Source organism: Saccopteryx leptura, chromosome 4 (assembly GCF_036850995.1).
Source record: "Saccopteryx leptura isolate mSacLep1 chromosome 4, mSacLep1_pri_phased_curated, whole genome shotgun sequence".
Lineage (NCBI taxonomy): Eukaryota > Metazoa > Chordata > Mammalia > Chiroptera > Emballonuridae > Saccopteryx > Saccopteryx leptura.
Genome location: NC_089506.1, coordinates 30,708,882 through 30,728,568, shown reverse-complemented (window position 1 = coordinate 30,728,568; position 19,687 = coordinate 30,708,882). Strand labels below are relative to the sequence as shown.

Genomic DNA, 19,687 nt, shown 5'->3' with positions numbered 1-19,687 from the left:
TAAGATGTAGGAAATCTAACTTTGGTGGGCTTGTGATTTTGGTGCACTATCCCCATGAGCTCCACCGGCTACCAATAAATCGTTCTTCCTCCTTGTCTGAGCATTCATTATTCTCTGTTTATGGCTAATTCCTGCTACACCATCAGATCTTACTAAGCTAAGACAAGTATAATAGCTTCATAGTTTAGAATCCCCTAATCACCATTGTTGTAGAAATTAAAAACTTAAACCCATACAAGATCTAAGTATAGTTGTGAATACTGAGTATGAAAATTTTGTTTATATTATTTTTCTGTCATTTCATCTACTTAGAACTGAGAACAAAACAGCTTGTTTTCTTCCTTTGCTTGACAAAGGTGGCATGTGTGTTGAGTAGACTACCCTTCCAATTAGGCTGAGTCAGTTAAATATGACTGTATGTGGGGTTGAGGGTTTGGGGAAATTCTAATCTATATTTTCATTGAGAATGCAATCTTTCTGAAAAAAAGGGAAAATAACAGACAAGGTTTAGAAAATGCAAAGATGCTTCACTTTACAAAAGCAATTAGCGATCATATATACAAAATAAACAAATTTTTAAAACTTGGTTAATTCACAATTTTAAGAATTTGTGAATTGAACTATAAGCAAAATAAATGTTTATCAAAAATTGGTTTAGGCCTTGGCCAGTTGACTCAGAGTAGAGCGTCAGCCTGGCACATGGATGTCTGGGTTCAATTCCCAGTCAGGGTAAACAGGAGAAGCAACCATCTGCTTCTTCCATCCCTATCCCTTCTCTCTCTCTCTTCCCTTCCCACAGCCATGGCTCAATTGTTCAAGCGACTTGGCCTCGGGCACTGAGGGTGGCTCCATGGCCTTTGCCTCAGGTGCAATGACCCCAGATGGACAAAGCATCGCCCCCTAGTGGGATAGCTGAGTGTCTCCCATTCCAGGTGCATGTGGGAAGGAAATCTGTCTCTTTGCCTCCCTTCCTCTCATGAAAAAAAAAAATGGTTTAAAAATTTTATTATATTATTGAAATTATGTTAAAGACAAATGTTAAATATTTTTAAAATAATAATTTATATTAAAAGAGACCTACCAGATTTTTATCCACAACAATATAGATGTCAAGGTACTGAGGGAATAACTTGGAAAATTCAGGTCTCTGAAAAACACACAATATGAATCCTGAGATATTTCTAAAAATTTACCTTCTATTGAAATTATACTCAAAGATAAACTGAGAGACATGTTGCTATTGATTATATGCCAAAGCTATTTTCACATACAAAATTTAGATGCTATTCAGAAAATTTCAGTCCAAAAAGTACCTGTGGTTAAAAATAATTTTAATGAGATCCCAATTTATACAAGAAGCTAGGTATCTTGATTTTAGCAATAGCTGAAATTGTAAATAATAAGTTTAAAACATTCAGCTTTTCTTTCCTGAACTTTGTGATAATTTTTGTAGTAATCTTCCATGTGGGCAGATTTTTTGCTACCAATCATAGGAAATTACTTTTGTCAAACAATATAGTGTAAAAAAATATTACTAAAGTATGATCAATGGCATTCATTAGAGCTAGGAATATTATTTATGGCAGTTTACTGGTGTTTGTGGAGAAAGAATTAATCACTTTGATTTACATGTACCACTGATATTATTCATTTCTGAACTTTCATGAAACACAGACTTAACTTAAAATTTCAGATCACACAATATTTATGTCACATAAATATCATATTGAAATAATTGAGGAAACAGAATAATTTACATTAATTATCCAAATTCCAACATGTCAAAATTAACTTTTTGGATTTTTTTAATCCTAAATTCACATGTCTATTACCAAGATTAATTACCTATGTTTTTGCTAAATTTTCATCTAATAAGTGTAACAAAGAATTCAATTTTTTCTCTATATATTTTAAAAGTCATGCAGGTCCCTTATGAAAAGTAAAATAATTTTAATATTTGCAGGTCACCAAATTTTGCTTTGAAATTATTTTTCACTTCAAAAAATTATACTGAATACACTAAAAATAAAGAGTCAACACTTACTCCTGAACTTTTTCTATCTTGATACTCAGAAATATTATGACTGTAAGCATCATTGTCTCCTACGAGAGGAATATTAGAGTTATAATCTTTGCCTTCATAAATCACGTGCGTGAAATCAGATAAAGTCTCCATTGGTTCAATTCCATATGAGATGTTCTTTAACTGCAGTATTCCCCTGAATGTTGAAATAATCAAAACAAATCTAAAATGATTCTACCAAAACTATAATCTACTATTCTAATGAGAAATATTGGCCCGATTTTTTTACATTTAAATGTCACCTTAGTTTTTCTACTTTATCTCTTTATTTTTTGACATGTTACTCAAAACTGGACCAACAACAGTGCAGGTTATGTATTGCTTTATATTATAAATATTTTAAGAGAAATATCTTAAAGAAACCGTGTTGGTTGCATGGATCCATGTGCTTAAAAAGGTTAAGTGCCCTTCCTAGGGTATAGATTTTCTAATCCAGTCTGTAGGACCTCCAGACACTCTCTCTCTTAAGTCTTAAGTCCATTTTTCTTTTTGAGACACCAACTCTACTCTGAAATTTAATGTTCTAAATAATCCGTTTGTGTGGGCTTCATTGAAGACACTACCTGTCTAAAAATGGAGCTAAGCCAATGTATCATATCAGACTGAGATTTTCTACACTTGTCAACCATTCTAGGAAACTACAAAGACATAAAAAATTTGGGAAAGCTAAGCAAGTATAGAGAGACCAATCAACAACCGGTACACTCAAGATTGTTCAAAGCCTCTAGCAGAGATTCTATCAGAATCACAAACAGATGCTGTCAGATAACCAACTCTATTTTATCAGCTATTCTTGCTCACTGCTTAGGGAATTGAAATAACAAAGATGACTGTAAAACCAGAAAAGATATACGGAGGATTAACTTATACACTAGAAGGATATAATACTGGCAAATAGAATATATGTCCATTGTTTACAACCTGAGTCCTGAACAAATGTTGAGTGATGCAAGAGAATTTGGAAAGCCTACAACATATCCATGATAATTGCAATCCATCTGAAATAAACAACACACAAAGAAAAACAAATGGGTAACTTATTTTAAATATTGGCATCCTGTATGTGTCCTTTCTTTGTATTATATTAGCTACCTTAGTACATTAATATGAATAGCGATTACCTAATGAATCTGTGCTAGATAGAAATAAGAACAAGACCAGGTTATTCATTTTGGTGAATGTGTAAAATAATGTTCTAGTAATATTAGAATATTCAATGTTTAAAGAAAATTCAGAATAAGAAATCTGTAAGAAAAAAAGCAACTAAGTTTTACCTGATCTGATAAAGGGTTAAAATTCTTGGTGTCATCTTTGCCATAAGAATAAACAACAGAAACTGAAGATAAAAAGGATCTAGGCAGAAATCACAAAACATGCTCAAGTTATGAAACAGGAAACATTAAAAAAAAGTATACTTCATAATGTAAATTTTCTTTTTACTGGAGAATTTAAACTACTACTGCCAATTAGCATAGTCTAGTTTCCAAATACTTCTCTCTCATTTACAATAAATTAGACACTGAGGGAGGCATTTTATCTAAAGAGACATATACTACCACAGTTTATGTTAATGAACAACTCAAATTGCTAGAAATATCAAATAGTAAAAAGCAACATAGGTCCTGATTTCTGGCACAAAACTTTCAAATCTTTGTTTTTATTGCAGATTGTAAACCTGAATCTCAGAATTAAAATGTAGGGTTAGAACACAATTTAGAAAGATTTCCCTCGCATTGTTACAAACTGCTATCTTCTAAGCTTAGGTAGGTACCAAGTTCTCAATAAGCTTGGTCACAATTTTCTTTCATTCTCCTCAGTAACTGTTCAGAGACTTGACCCCACTCCTTCAATCATCCCACCTGACCTTCACATCACTTCACTTTCAGATAGCCTGTACCCAGCCTTTCCTCTTAACTTTATTTCCAAAGATGACTTCTTTGATTCAAAGCAAATCCTTACACTTGTCTTACAAATCCCATTTTGTGCCATATGTTGAACATACATACTTGTGTCCTATAATTTCAAACTTTTTCTGTCTACTGTTTTTAATTATAATACTATTTTAAAAGTTCATCATCTGACATCAGATCATTTACAGCAAAATGGTGGGATCTTGATAACATTATACGGAGTGAAATAAGTAAATCAGAAAAAAACAAGAACTACATGATTCCATACATTGGTGGAACATAAAAACGAGACTAAGAGACATGGACAAGAGAGTGGTGGTTACCAGGGGTGGGGGGAGGGAGGACGCAGGAGGGAGGGAGGGAGAGTTAGGGGGAGGGGGAGGGGCACAGAGAAAACTAGACAGAGGATGACGGAGGACAATCTGACTCTGGGTGAGGGGTATGCAACATAATTTAATGACAAAATAACCTAGACATGTTTTCTTTGAATATATGTACCCTAAATTATTAATGTCATCCCATTAACATCAATAAAAATTTATTTAAAAAAAAAAAATAAAAAATAAATAAATAAATAAAAGTTCATCATCAAGTCATCACTATCCTAACTCTCTTGACCCTGTGTCCTACTGTAGTTATTCCATATATATTTTTTAATTTACAACTGATTTTTATCAAAAGAGTAGTCTATATACTTTCAAAACTACCAGAATATCAAATCCAAAAGACAATTTTAAAATGATCATTGTACTGCATTTCTAGTATCATTAAATTAAAATATGAAAGAATAAAATAATTACTTACTGCTGTTTGAGATGGACAATATATGGTTTTCCTTTTATTGTAATCATATAAGCAACCTGTAACATAAGAATTCAAAATATTTTCAATACTACTTGTAAATAATATGTTAAATGTTTTCCTTAAGTTATGGTTTTAAAATAGTCAAAATTAATAATAATATATAACCATTAAATGTACTCACCTTCCCATGTGGATATTTGAATCTTCAGAATTCTGAATTGAGAATGAGGTGGTAGAGTACCCACATGCCAGCTAGTCACCATTACTCATATTTCTGAGGGAGAAGCTTACCAAATGGTTGTTATCTTTAGGCTTAGACACATACCACCTATACACTGTGCTGAAGCAAAGACGCCCACCTCACACCTCACTTGAAAGAACCTGTTTCAGGCTTACTCCCAGCTATCCTGAAAAGTAAATTTTCCTGCTCATTGGAAGAAACAATCCTAAAAGACAGAACTATAAGGAATGCAGTACACCCCTTGCAACGTAACACATCCATTTTGTGGCCACTGCATTTTGCTTATCTAATTAAGCAACAAAACTCTTCTGGAATAGAATGTAAGAAAGAATAGAGAGAGAGCAGAGACATGTCTAAAGAACCCTCTAGAACATAATAAAAAAGTAATCCATTAAATTATTTACTTAATTAATATTTAAAAATTATTATAGGAAGAGAAATAGCCATTTAAAATTTTTCGGTTCCTTAACTTTGTATTATAGTAGAACAAGATTCTTTGTAACAGATAAATGGCTTAAAAAGAATCATCTGATGTGGCACATATACACTATGGAATACTACTCAGCCATAAGAAATGATGACATCAGATCATTTACAGCAAAATGGTGGGATCTTGATAACATTATAAGGAGTGAAATAAGTAAATCAGAAAAAAACAAGAACTACATGATTCCATACATTGGTGGAACATAAAAATGAGACTAAGAGACATGGACAAGTGTGTGGTGGTTACCAGGGGTGGGGGGAGGGAGGACAGGGGGAGAGTTAGGGGGAGGGGGAGGGGCACAGAGAACTAGATAGAGGGTGGCGAAGGACAATCTGACTTTGGGCGAGGGGTATGCAACATAATTTAATGACAAAGTAACCTAGACATGTTTTCTTTGAATATATGTACCCTGATTTATTAATGTCATCCCATTACCATTAATAAAAATTTATTTAAAAAAAAAAAAAAAAGAGTCATCTGAGGCCTGACCTGTGGTGGCACAGTGGATAAAGCGTCGACCTGGAAATGCTGAGGTCGCCGGTTCGAAACCCTGGGCTTGCCTAGTCAAGGAACATATGGGAGTTGATGCTTCCAGCTCCTCCCCCCTTCTCTCTCTCTGTTTCTCTCTCTCCCTCTCTCTCTCTCCTCTCTGAAAATGAATAAATTTTAAAAAAAAATTAAAAAAAAAAAAAAAAGAGTCATCTGAGCGGCACATTGGACAAAGTATAAGTAGAGTCTGGAAGGAACCTTGAAAATTGTGCCCTCTAAAAATACCTTGTTATTAAACAGATATAAACAATAAAAGGGCACCAATAGAATTTTAAATCTACATAACTTACAAAGAAAAAAACTAGAATGTAATTAATAAGAAATATACAAAACTGATAGGTAGAAAAAGAAAACTTCAAAAGACATGTCCAGAACTTCTACAACTTTTCATGCACAACATTCAGTTGTTTGGGTTGAAAGTGTCCCTCCAAATATATATCTGAATTTCCAACTCCAGGATCTCAGAATGTGACCTTACTCAGACTGGGTCTTTACAGAGATAACGAAGTTAAAATGAGCTCATTAGTGTGGCCCCTAATCCAATATGTGCAGGATTCTAATCAAAAGAGTAAATTTGGACACAATTGCTCAAAGGCAGAAGGCCATGTGACAATTCATAAGGATAACACATCCACCTACAAGCCAAGGATAGAAGCCTGAATCAAATCCTTCCCTCGCAGTCCTCAAAAAGAACCAACCCTGCCAACACCTTGATCCTTGATCTTCTTGGACTTACAGATTTCAGAAGTATGAGGCAATAAATTTCCATTGTTTAAGCCACATTGTTTGTGTTCCTAAATTATGGCAGCCCTACAAAACTAATATATGAATTTTTAATAAAAATTAAATGAAATGCTAAAGAACAGGATTAAATAACCAAAAAAAAAAAAAAAGAAATTTCAAAGCCACAAGTAATAGGTATAATAACCATGATTAAAATGAGAAAATGATGGAGAATTTTATTAGAAATTAATATACTTCTACACCCAATTGCTACTATACTCAACTGCTGAAAAATAAATATTCTTTTCAAGTGCACATGGAACATTATCCAAAAAGACCATATGTCTCAAAAGCAAGTCTCATCAAATTTTATAAATTAATAATGTATTTATAGAAATGCAACAATTAGAAAATAAACTTAAGAAAACAATACCATTTATTATATAGCATTAAAATATGTCAAAAAACTGAGACTAAATTTAACAAAAGATTTTCAGGACATCTATGCTTAAAGTCTTACTGAAAGAAATTTTAAAATATATAGAAAGATATACCATATACATAAATTGGAAGACACAATGTTATTCAATTTCCACTAAGTGAATGTATAGATTGAATGCAAAGTCAATAAAATCTTAGCAGGTAATTTGTTGAATAAACAAGTTAATTGAGCTTAGAACCATTAAGACAATCTTAGAGTATCAAAAAAGAGTAGGAGTACCTACAGTAAATGATAGTTAAGACTCCTTTCAAAGCTAACGTAATTAGGCCAGTGGACTATGGACCGAAGTAATGAAAAATAATCAACAGCAAAGAATAGAGATCTCAGAAAGAGCCACAAATACACATCCATCTAATCTTCAATAAAGTCACACTGAAATGTAGTCAGGAGAAATGACCTTTTGTATATGCTGCTCAGTGAATTGAGTATTCATGTGGGAAAAAAGTAAACCTTGAGTCCTCTATTATATGATTTTAAAAACTCAGTTCCTGATAGATCATAGACTAAATGTTAAAAGGGAAATAAGACTTCTAAACAAAGAGACAAGAATATATTTTATAACCCTGAAAGAAGTAAAAAATGCTTCAATAAAATGTAAATAGATATAAACAAGAAATAAATTGAAATTAATTAAAAGTTAAGTTCTAACAGAATGAGAAGATAAGCCACAGGCTGGGAGAAAACATTTACAAAAGACACATCTGATAAAAGACTGTGATCTAAAATATACAAAAAAAAAGTTCTACGAATCAACAAAAAGAAAATAATAATAGTAAAAATAAGCAAAACACTTGGACAGATACTTCACCAAAGAAGAACTAACAACATCAAATGTTGGTGAGGGTATAGAGCAACAGAAACTTTCACTCAATGTTGGTGGGAAGGAAAATGGCATATGTAGCTGTTTCTTACAAAACTAAACATACTCTTACCATATGATTCATCAATCACATTCCTTGGTGTTTACCCAAAGGAGCTAAAAAGCTGTGTCCCCACAAAAACCTGAGCACAGATGTTTATAGCAGCCTTATTTATAATTACTAAAACTTTCAGGCAAACTAGATGCCCTTCAGTAGGTGAATGGATAAATAAACTGCGGATCATCTAGACAATGGAATCATTCTACATTAAAAGGAAAAAAGCTACCAAGACATGAAGAAACACAAAGGAACCTTAAAATCATATTACTAGGTGAAAGAGGCCAACCTGAAAAGGCTGTGCAGTATACGATCCCAACTATATGATATTCTGGAAAAGGCAAAACTATGAAGACAGTAAAAAGATTACTGGTTGCCAGGGGTCCACGGGGAGAGATGGATGAATAAGAGGAGCACAGAGAATTTTTAGAGTACTGAAACTATTCCGTATAATAACTATAATGATACATGTCATAATACATTTATCAAAACTCACTAGAATGTACACCACCAAGGGTGAACCCTAAAGTAAACTATGAAATTTGGGTGATAGTAAAGTCAATGTAGATTAATCAGTTGTAACAAATGTACTATTGTGATGTGGGTTACAGATAGTTAGGGAGGAGGGTGTATGTATGTGTCGGGGCAGGAAACATAGAATTCCCTGTGTTTTCACTCAGTTTAGCTATGAACTTAAAACTGCTCAAAAGATTAAGTCTATTTTTTTAATAAAAAGTTAAATTCTGACCATTAAAAAAAGCCATGAAGGGAGTAAAAAGCAGGATTGAGAAGATATCTGAATGCATATCTGACAACTCACATTCCAAGTATGCAAAATATTACTACAAATAAATATGAAAATAAAATAAAACATAGGGATAAACTCAAAAAGACACTTCATAAATGAGAAAATCATAGTGGTCAATATTCACCTATAAAGGTGTTCAATATAATTACTAATCAGAGAAATATAAATTAAAATCAATATGAGATACCACTACACAACCACCAGAATAACTAAAACAAATGAAAATGACAGTATTGATCTTGGCAAGAATGTGGACACCTTAAAAACCCTACATTACTTCTAGGAATGTTAACTGGTAAATACTTTAGATAATTGGCAGTGGTTTTTAAAGCTAAAATAGATACATACATATGTGTATGTATACCTATACATCTATATGGATATTTGACTATGTTCATAACAGATAATAGCTAGATAAATCCTGTGACACTAAAGTTTCTTTTCTGGGTATATACCCAACTGAAATGAGTAAACATGTGTACCAAAGACATACAAAAATAATCAGAGCAGCTTATTCATAATGGTCCCTCTCTGGAAACAAACTAAATGTTCCACAACAGTAAAAGGATACAAAATTATGATATTCATACAATGGAATACTATATAACAATGTAAGAAAATAAACTGTACTACCTGCAATGGAATGGATGAATCTAAAAGACATAAGGTTAAACAAAAGAAGCTACACAAAAAGATTGTAAAATATATGATTGCACATAAATACATATATTCATATATAAATAAAAATATGTATAGTTATTTAATGTATGTATATACATTTACATGGAATTATATATGTATCGAGAATAGACATAAGCTATGCTGATAGAAATAAAAATAGTGGTAATATTTGTGGGTTTTGACTGGGAGACTACAGAAGGGCACATGTAGAAATTTTATATCCAGAAATGTGTGCTGGTTAAATAGATGTTTGCAATGAGTACAAAAATGTTCATAACAGGCAAAAGTAACTTATGATGATAGAAAGCAGGACAATCTCTCTAAGGTGGTAGACATATGGAAATTTTCTGGGATGATCTTTATCATGATTTGGGTATTGGTTATAAGAATATGTACATTTGTAAAAACTAAGGGGCACACAACACAATCAACAGTTCAAATGCCACAGAAATGGTTACCTAAAATCTATGTACTCTTATTGATCAAAGTCACCCCGTTAAATTTAATTTTCTAAATAAAAATTTTAAAAGGAACACAGCATTAATTCTACAGCTCAAAAAAAAGCAACTAAGGAACTGTACACTTAAAAATCTCTGCTTTTCACTGTATATAAATTACCCCTGAATAAAAATAGCTCAATAATTATTTAAGAAATACAAATTGTAACAGCAATAAAATAACATATAAGTCCATCCAAATAACAGAAATCACAGTGTTAAATTACACTAATGAAGGTGTTGGCTGTCACTGTGATTTCATCTGGAGATTGAGCAGAATTTATTGATGAAGGTTGATGGCAAAATTTATTTCCTTGTAATTGTAGGACTGAAGTCACCATTTACTTTCTTTCTTTTTTTTTTTTTTTTTTTTTTTTTTTTTTTTTTTGTATTTTTCCAAAGTTAAAAGCCGGAAGGCAGTCAGACCCAAACGCGGGGCCAACGCTCTACCGCTGAGCCAACTGGCCAAGGTCACCATTTTCTTAATAGCTGTCAGCCCAGGTTGCTTTCAGTCTTGTCACAAGGTCCCCATAAGTAGTTCACAAATTGACAGCTTGGATCTTCTTTGTGGCCACCTGAAGAAACACTCCAGAAAGCTGTGATGGAGTCTTCTATAACATAAACTAAACAACAGAGAGACTACCCATCATATTTACAAGTTCCGCTGACATCCAAGGGGAAGGAGTTATACAGAGTGCATACGCCAGCGAGTAAGTTTCTTGCAGGCCATCTTAGAATTCTGTTTACAATATTATACAAACATATACACATAGCTAAGGAAATATATCAAGTATATTGGTATGGTTGTCATTGGATGGAGGAAGGAAATAGGAATGGAGAACAGGAAAAGGAGAAAATAAGAGGTTTGATAGAACCATTCATTATAGTGCGTAATGAAATGGGGATTGAATATATATATGTGCTCCTGAAGTCCAAAAAAATCCTCCATGCAATATTTCCAAAAACACTAAATTTAAATCAAATTAATCACAGAAATCAACCTATAATAAATCCCTGTAAACAACATATTGCATCACTGCAGGAATGAACTCGAAGACACTATTAATTCTTCCTAACTGAGTAGCAATTAAAGACTTGCCTACCCTCACTGTTTTATATGGGTCAGGGCAGGGTGATTGGTGGAGTATGAGGAAGCTCAAGGATATTCTTACTCATATTACTTTATATCGGGACAATTCTTCTCTAATTTGCTCTATTAGCAAAACTTTTAGTTGCAGGGAGGATGATATCAATTTTTCATATTATTCACTTTGGTTGTTCTTGTGAAAAAAATCACATTTACCACTATCATTCACAAAATTAATTTAGTATAGAACTAGGCCCCTGGTGGTTATAACAGAATAAAGTATGCAAATATTATTTAAATAAAATTAAACAACATAAAAACACTACACTTCACCTATAAATTATTGGGACACAAATACCAAACTATATTAATAAAAATCAAATGCCAAGGGGATATAAAGAGCAGTTTCAATGATCATATATTTGGTATGTTAGATAATAACTTAAGACTTGACTTTACTCATCCAAATTTCCCTTGAACAGCCTTGGTGCAGTCCATTCATTTTCCAGAAAGAATCATTATTAGACCAAAATATTTTATTAATGTGTGTGTCTAAGAAAAAGTATTTGTACTATTTTTGTTGATTGTACATGATACTTTTTTGTCCAGGAACCAAGAAAAAAAGAACAAAAGAGGCCCTGGCCAGTTGGCTCAGTGGTACAGCGTTGGCCTGGCGTGCAGAGGTCCCGGGTTCGATTCTCGGCCAGGGCACACAGGAGAAGCGCCCATCTGCTTCTCCACCCCTCCCCCTCTCCTTCCTCTCTGTCTCTCTCTTCCCCTCCTGCAGCTGAGGCTCCATTGGAGCAAAGATGGCCCGGGCGCTGGAGATGGCTCCTTGGCCTCTGCCCCAGGCACTAGAGTGGCTCTGGTCAAGGCAGAGCGACGCGCCGGAGGGGCAGAGCATCGCCCCCTGGTGGGCAGAGCGTCGACCCCTGGTGGGCGTGCCGGGTGGATCCCGGTCGGGCGCATGCGGGAGTCTGTCTGACTGTCTCTCCCCGTTTCTAGCTTCAGAAAAATACAAAAAAAAAAAAAGAACAAAAGAAAAAGCAATTAGTATTACTTCTTTTTGTTCCTGCTAAATTAAATAATTGGGCTTTTTATTTGTTTAATGGATGGTAATAAGAGTGTTCTATTTGAATAAACTATATCTGATGGTTTGGAAGAACAGGCCTAGACTGTCTTAAATTCCTATATCTAATTCAAAAAGTTATTTTGGACACTTATAAACATGTAATAATATTTCTCATCTCTAAATAGACCTTGGAGTGTGTGTGGCATTACAGGGCACCTTGTACATAGGAATTTAATCATTTTTGTCCTGTGTCCTGTATTGACTTTGTCAGAACACCCTAAATATCCTGTATTTGGCTTTTTAAAATAAATTACAAAAATTTGGCAGTCAGAGCTAGTTTCCACCACAGTAATTGGTGCTTATATTACTAAATTGGCAGCACTAGCTGAAAATCACTCCTCCACAAATAAATACCAATACAATCCCTTATCTCTCTCTATAGGCTTGTCTGAGGGAAGTCCAAATTGAGAATTAAAAATACTTAATTTAAAAATACTTATTTTTCATATTCAAGAAAGGAAAAGACTGTTCTTTAACCAAAGTCTTTGATCATGAGCAAGTAATCACTATTAGAGGTAACTTTCAGTCAGTGTGCAAGATCAGAAAATCAGCCAATAAACAATAGTCACACTCAAAATAACTAGCTTCTGAAAGTTAACTAATCAATGACAGCCTCTAGTTTCAGGAGCTAGCCAATCAGTGACTGCCCCCGCTTCTAGACAAGAGTTAGTAATTGCCACACTCCACGGACAAGAATTCTGACTGAGAGGTCAACAGTAATTTTACTCTACTGATCACACTTACCTAACTGAAAGCTTTTCAATCCCTTAAAGACTCTCCCTTCAGAAAACCCATTAATCTCTGAAAACCAGGCCTCCCAAACTGTATATGAGATTGCCTCTGGAAGACCCTATTTACAATGGGAAAACTGGAAGTTTACTATTTTTCTAATCATATATCAAGTTCAATTTACTGTTTGTTCACACGTTCACAATACTCTCAATCATTTAAATCATTTATGATTTTGAGTTTAAACTTGTAACACAGTTCCTTATAAACAGGAAAAGAAATTCTAACTTGAAGTTGATAATTATTATGGCATTTGCTCTATTGTTTGAAATAGGTTTTTTTTTTGTTTTGTTTTGTTTTTTGCATTTTTCTGAAGCTGGAAACGGGGAGAGACAGTCAGACAGACTCCCGCATGCACCCGACCGGGATCCACCCGGCACGCCCACCAGGGGCGATGCTCTGCCCCTCTGGGGCGTCGCTCTGCCGCGACCAGAGCCACTCTAGTGCCTGGGGCAGAGGCCAAGGAGCCATCCCCAGCGCCCGGGCCATCTTTGCTCCAATGGAGCCTCACTGCGGGAGGGGAAGAGAGAGACAGAGAGAAAGGGGGGGGGGACAAATGGGCGCTTCTCCTATGTGTCCTGGCCGGGAATCGAACCCGGGTTTCCCACACGCCAGGCCGACGCTCTACCGCTGAGCCAACCAGCCAGGGCCTGAAATAGTTTTAATACTTTAAAAAATTCAGTTCATTATCTAGATATTACTATTATTAGTGAAGAACAGAACAGCAAGTTAAGAAGACCAATGATCAGAGTTGCAAAGCATATGTCGCACATTCTCTGTATACTATCTCACAATGCTCATATCCAAAGTTTTTTCTAAAAAATGTTCAAAGGAAAAGGAATAAATTAAATTGGATGTGACCATTGCGGAAACTATCTTAAAATAGAAATGGAATAATGGCAAGGAATTATATAAGCAAATTCTGCAAAACAAGAAACTACTAAAGAAAGTCAAATCATCAGGGAAATACAATTCAAGAGAGATATGTAATTTAGATACTTGTAATTTATTTCTGATAAAAACAATAATTTTTAGTATTTAAAATTAGTATATCCCATGCAATATTTCTTTTAGCTTATGTACATATCATATACGTACATATGCATAGGCAATTAGAAATAATTCAAATTTAATGGGTGTCCCATGTTTTATTTACAAAATCTGGGAATTCTCTAATTGTGTCCTTAAGCAATCTTCAGAATATACCAAATATATTAAAATACAATCATAACCCACATTAGTAATAATTTTCTGTTATAAAAATATTAAAAGAGACCCTGGCCAGTTGGCTCAGCAGTAGACCATCAGCCGGGCATTGGAAGTCCCAAGTTCGATTCCTGGTCAGGGCACACAGAAGAAGTGCCCATCTGCTTCTCAACCCTTCCACTTCTCCTTCTTCTCTATCTTCCCCCTCCTGCAGCCAAGGCTCCATTGGAGCAAAGCTGGCCTGGGTGCTGAGGATGGCTCCATGGCCTCTGCCTCAGGCACTAGAATGGCTCCAGCCACAATGGAGCAACACCCCAGATGGGCAGAGCATCGCCCTCTGGTGGGCATGCTGGGTGGATCCGGGTCCAGCACATGTGGGAGTCTGACTGCCTCCCAGCTTCTCACTTTGTAAAAATACAAAAAATAAAAATAAAAAATAAAAAAATAATAATATTAATAGAGAGCTTTTTAAATTGTTACAATTAAAGAAACAATTGAATTTCCATATTATTAAAGCCCTTTTTTTTTTTACAAATGCTAGGGATTGAACAAGTGAGGAATTTAAAGATTGCTCAGAGATAAATAACAAGAAGGAAGGATTGGTGTGAATTTCAGAAAAAAGTAAATTAAGTAAAAAATCAAAGAGAGACCTATATTTCTAATCTGAAAAATAAGCTAGAATAGTGCTCATTATACACCACAGCATGACTGAGAATTCATTTGGGGGGGTAGGAGTTGTAATAAAGTCCAGCTAGTAAACTAAGAAAAAGTAAAGAAGGAGTATTGGGGACATGATGTTACCTTCAGAGAACTGGGAATGATGGGGGGAGGCAGAAACCTGGTATAAACTGTGTATTCTTATGTGAAACAAAGCAAAAAGATTTGGGGGAGTTTTTTAAACCACTAAAAGGACAAATAATAAATTTTGAGACTACAATTATGATTAGCATTAGATTATTCTATATTAAAAGGGACCATATGAGAAGTAGATTTTCCTGGGGAAAAAGGGAAGGAACGTGCACTACTCCCTAGTTCCAACTGTGGAGTCGATGCTCTAATTACCAGATCACCTTTAAACTCCTCATTGACTCTGAAAGGCGAAGCAAATACAGTAGTCCCCTCCCCTTATCCATGGAGGATATGTTCTGAGAAAACCCCCTAGTGGATGCCTGAAAGCATGGATAATAACGAACTCTATGGTATTTTTTCCTATACAAACATATTTATGATAAAGTTTAATTTATAAATTAGGCCCAGTAAGAGAGTAACAGTAAACTAATAATCAAACAACACAATTATAACAATATCCTGTAATAAAAGTTATGTGTCCAGGGTCTCTCTTGCTCTCCAATATCTTGTCGTAATTGCACCCATCCTTCTTCTTCTTATGATGTGACCTGATATAATGCCTACACGATGAGAGACGAAGTGAGGTGAATACACTGGACTAAGGGATTATTCACATCCCTGGTGGGACAGAGCTAATAGAGCAAGATTTCACCATGCTATTCAGAATGGTATGCAGTTTAAAACTTATGGTGCTTATTTCTGGAATTTCCCATTTAATATTGTTGAACCACGGTTGACCGTGGAGAACTAAAACCACAAAAAGCCATACTGTGAATGGGGGGCGGGGGCACTACTGCAGCTTGGAGAATCATCAGGCCAGGATTAATAAGCCAGAAAACTCAGTGATCAAAATAAATACTATTTGAATGCAATATTTTAAACAATCAAAATTAATGCAGAAAATCCAAGATATACAAAACATCAAAATTTTAAGGAAAGACAAGATGTAACCCTGACTCACCTCACCCCACTCTTGGTCCTGGGGGAATCCCAGCTTTTTGCCACCCCCTTAAATTTTGTGCCTGAGTCCAGCACTCTGCTTGCCCCTCCCCAGGCCTGGTACTGCTGCTTCCTATCCTTGAAATCTTTCATCTTCGACAGAAAAACACACACACGTACAGAGTCACACTCATTCATATGTTTAAATGTCCCTTGTGAACCTGGTCTGAGCTGTCAGCTCGACCTCCCAGAACTGAGTTCCTGCCCACATTCAGCACTGTTGGTCTTCACATTAAACACAACACAATTTAAAATATAAAAATATTTCCCATTACATTATGTTCTGGATCTCCTTCTGTGTTATAAGATGAAATTTTTTCAGGAACTGTGGTCTGCAGAAATGTTTTATGTGGATCTAAAATAAAAATAAGCAAAGTTATTTTGGTACCTGTAATCTTACATTATTCATTTCTAAATCCAATTTTGCATATGCTTCTCTACAAACCAAAAGCAGGTTTTTTGTATAATCTATGCATCTGCTCTTCCTTTCCACAGTTTTTCTGGTCATTCTTATCTACATTTTTTTAATCCTTGCCAAGATCTCAAGATATTCTTTTCTCTTTATCTATCTCTACACACACACACACACACACACACACACACACACACACACACAAACTAGTTAAGCAGTTTTACAGTTTGACTAAGCAACACCAAGTAACAAATATAGTGTTACTCTTGTGTAAAAGAAGTGTGGAAATGGGAAAACACAGATACATGGAGAAAGAGGAACCATTTGCCAGGAAAGACATTATATTGACTACAAGGGTGATCTGCAATTTTCAGTGAAGTATGTTGAGTACAGCAGTGAATCAATAGGGAAAATCATAGATAGATAGTTTCCTTATGGCGATGGAATTATTTCTACAAAAGCACAATTCTGAATGTGGAAAAAAACTACATCTTTCATTTTTGTCCATAACACAATTCTGAATGTGGAAAAAACTACATCTTTCATTTTTGTCCATTTTACAGACAAGAAACCATTCCAGAGAATTAAAAAGATTTTCTTGCCAGGAGACTGGCTCTTTGCCTTCTGGGCCACAGACCCTGCAGCAAAGGGCAAGGAGAAAGTGGGTGGGGCAAGCAAGGGGCCTGGGTAGGATCTGCGCTTACATCCTGGACTAAAAAACACAGCCCCCTAAGCAAAATTCCCACAAAGGCCTGGATTGGTAGAAGTAACAAGATCTGGACTTACCAGGGCCTGCCTGCAGACCGCCAAGTCCCATGAGAAGGGCCAGAAGAAAAAACATGGCTCTGGTGTCATGGAGCCTCACTGGCCGAATAACAGCAGTTGAGGCTTAAAGGCCAGTAAAGGTGCGCCTCGCGCAGGGACAATGAGCCCCGAGACTCGCAAACTGGAGGTGGGGCGTGGCACGCGGTTGCCAGAGCTTCAGAGCTCGCGCTAGAGAAGGAAAAAGCCCGGTGAGGGCTCTTTGCTGCAGCTGGAGGTGAGTTGGCATAAAACCGGTGGGCAGGTGAGGTCTTAGAGAAGACTGTCAACATTCACACACATTCAGTTTGTTCTTAAGGAAAGGCTGTGTAATTTTCAGTTCTCAGATTAGGGTGGTGTTTAATGAGATTTTGTTTGTATTGTTTACTTAGGCCAACGATTTTTGAGGTAATTTCTAGTTGCAATGAAGAAGAGGAACAAAGATAAAAATGCTCAAGTTATCATAGCAAACAAATTTTCACCTATAATATTTTCATACAGGCCCAACAGGCAAAATTCATACATTTTCAAAAACTGTCGCAAACACTGTGACTTTTTAAAATTTGTTGGCTGTGCCATTTCTGGACAGCTACTGCATACAGAAAAACCCTGCTTGAAGATAGACTCTTCAAAAAGAATTATTTAATATTCCATTATTATTGCTATACCATGTAATAATGCAGCCCTAGTTTTGACTTCATTATGCAAGAAAATGGCAGTGAGTTCCTTGAGGTTTGGGGGAGAAGTTTTTTGTTTTACTTTGTTTGTTTTTTTTGCCTCATTAATCCCAGACTGGGTGCTAGAAAATCCAAAAATTTGGAAACATCAACAGGAGCAGACAAAAAAACAAAACAAACAAAATCCTTTAGAAAAGCCTCTTGTCCCTAGCCAAATGGCCAAAAGGGGGACTATTTAGCAGGACAGAAAACTTTGGCAACTTCCCCACTGGCCAAACACCATGGGAAAAAAACACAGCCCTATCCCAACCCCATCAGCAAAGGCAGAGTAGTGAACCTAGACTTCCACCTTTCTGGCTATAACAAGATACTACTGTCCCTCCCACATCAGGGTGGTCTCCGAGATGACCAAGTGGGAAGCTAGAACTTTCATACTTACCCACAATGCCACTGAGGGTGCTGTTGAAGACTCCAGAGTCTCATAAGATAGGCAAAACGTCAAACCAAGAACAAGAAAATTTCAAACTAAATGAGAAAAAATAAACAACCACAAAACACCATAGATGTTAGAATCATCTGATGAAAATTTTAATGAAGCTATCCTATAAAGTTTCAATGGAACATTAAGAATACACTTGAAATCAGTGAAAAACTAGAAAAATCTCAAAAAAAAATGGAAGATACAAATGGAAATTTTAGAACTGAAAAATACAATACCAAAATTAAAACTCACTGGGTAAGTTCAACAGTAAAATGGAGGGTATAGAGGAAAAACCTAGTTAACTTAGAGAAGTAGAAATTCCCCACTCTGAACAGCACAGAGAAAACAAACAACAAAAAACAGAGGTTTGAAGACTTTGGGACTAGACCGAAAGTTCTAACTATCATATCATTGAAACCCCAGAAGAAGAGGAGAAGGAAGGTGGGACTGATTAATTATTTTAGAAATGATGGGTAGATATTTCCAAAATTTGGCAAAAGACATAAATCTGCATTTTCAAGATGCTGTGTAAAAATTAAGAAAAAACCAAAGAAATTTACACCAAAATATGTCATAATTACACTTCAGAAAGCTAAAACAAAGAAAACATCTTGAAAGTAGTAAGAGAGGTAATAATCTTGCCCACAATGGAAAAGGTAGATTTCTCATCAGAAACAATGGACCCAGAGGGAACATTTTTCAAGCACTGAAAGAAAAGACCTATTATCTTGAACTCTATATCTGGTGAAATTATACTTCAGGAAAGAAAAGAAAATAAAGACATTCTTAGATAGGAAGTACAATGAGAATTTGTTGCCTGCACACCTACCCCAAAAGAATGACTAAAGAAGTTCTTAGAGAAAAGAAATGATAAAAGAAGAAAACTTGGAACATTAAGAAGAAAGAATGAACATAGAAGAAAGAGTATAGGTAAATATTCATAGACCTTCCTTCTCCTCTTGAGTTCCTTCAATTATGTTGTTCAAAACAAAAGTTTACAGAAAATGTGTATAGCAGAAAGAAAAAAACTGAAAAATGAAAATTGATTAATA

General features: G+C 35.2%; 1 protein-coding gene across 1 annotated transcript in view; it reads right to left on the bottom strand.

Annotated features, from left to right (window-relative positions):
* Positions 1-17,770, bottom strand: part of LOC136404134 (A disintegrin and metallopeptidase domain 3-like) — a 189,509-nt gene extending 171,739 nt beyond the window's left edge. Inside the window, exons 1-5 of the mRNA XM_066383596.1 lie at positions 17,542-17,770; positions 16,540-16,619; positions 16,227-16,357; positions 2,045-2,219; positions 1,082-1,147 (exon numbers count right to left, since the gene is read on the bottom strand). Coding sequence (XP_066239693.1) covers positions 1,082-1,147; positions 2,045-2,219; positions 16,227-16,357; positions 16,540-16,619; positions 17,542-17,770 — 681 coding nt within the window. The remainder of the gene's footprint in view (positions 1-1,081; positions 1,148-2,044; positions 2,220-16,226; positions 16,358-16,539; positions 16,620-17,541) is intronic.
* Positions 17,771-19,687: the final 1,917 nt, after the last annotated feature.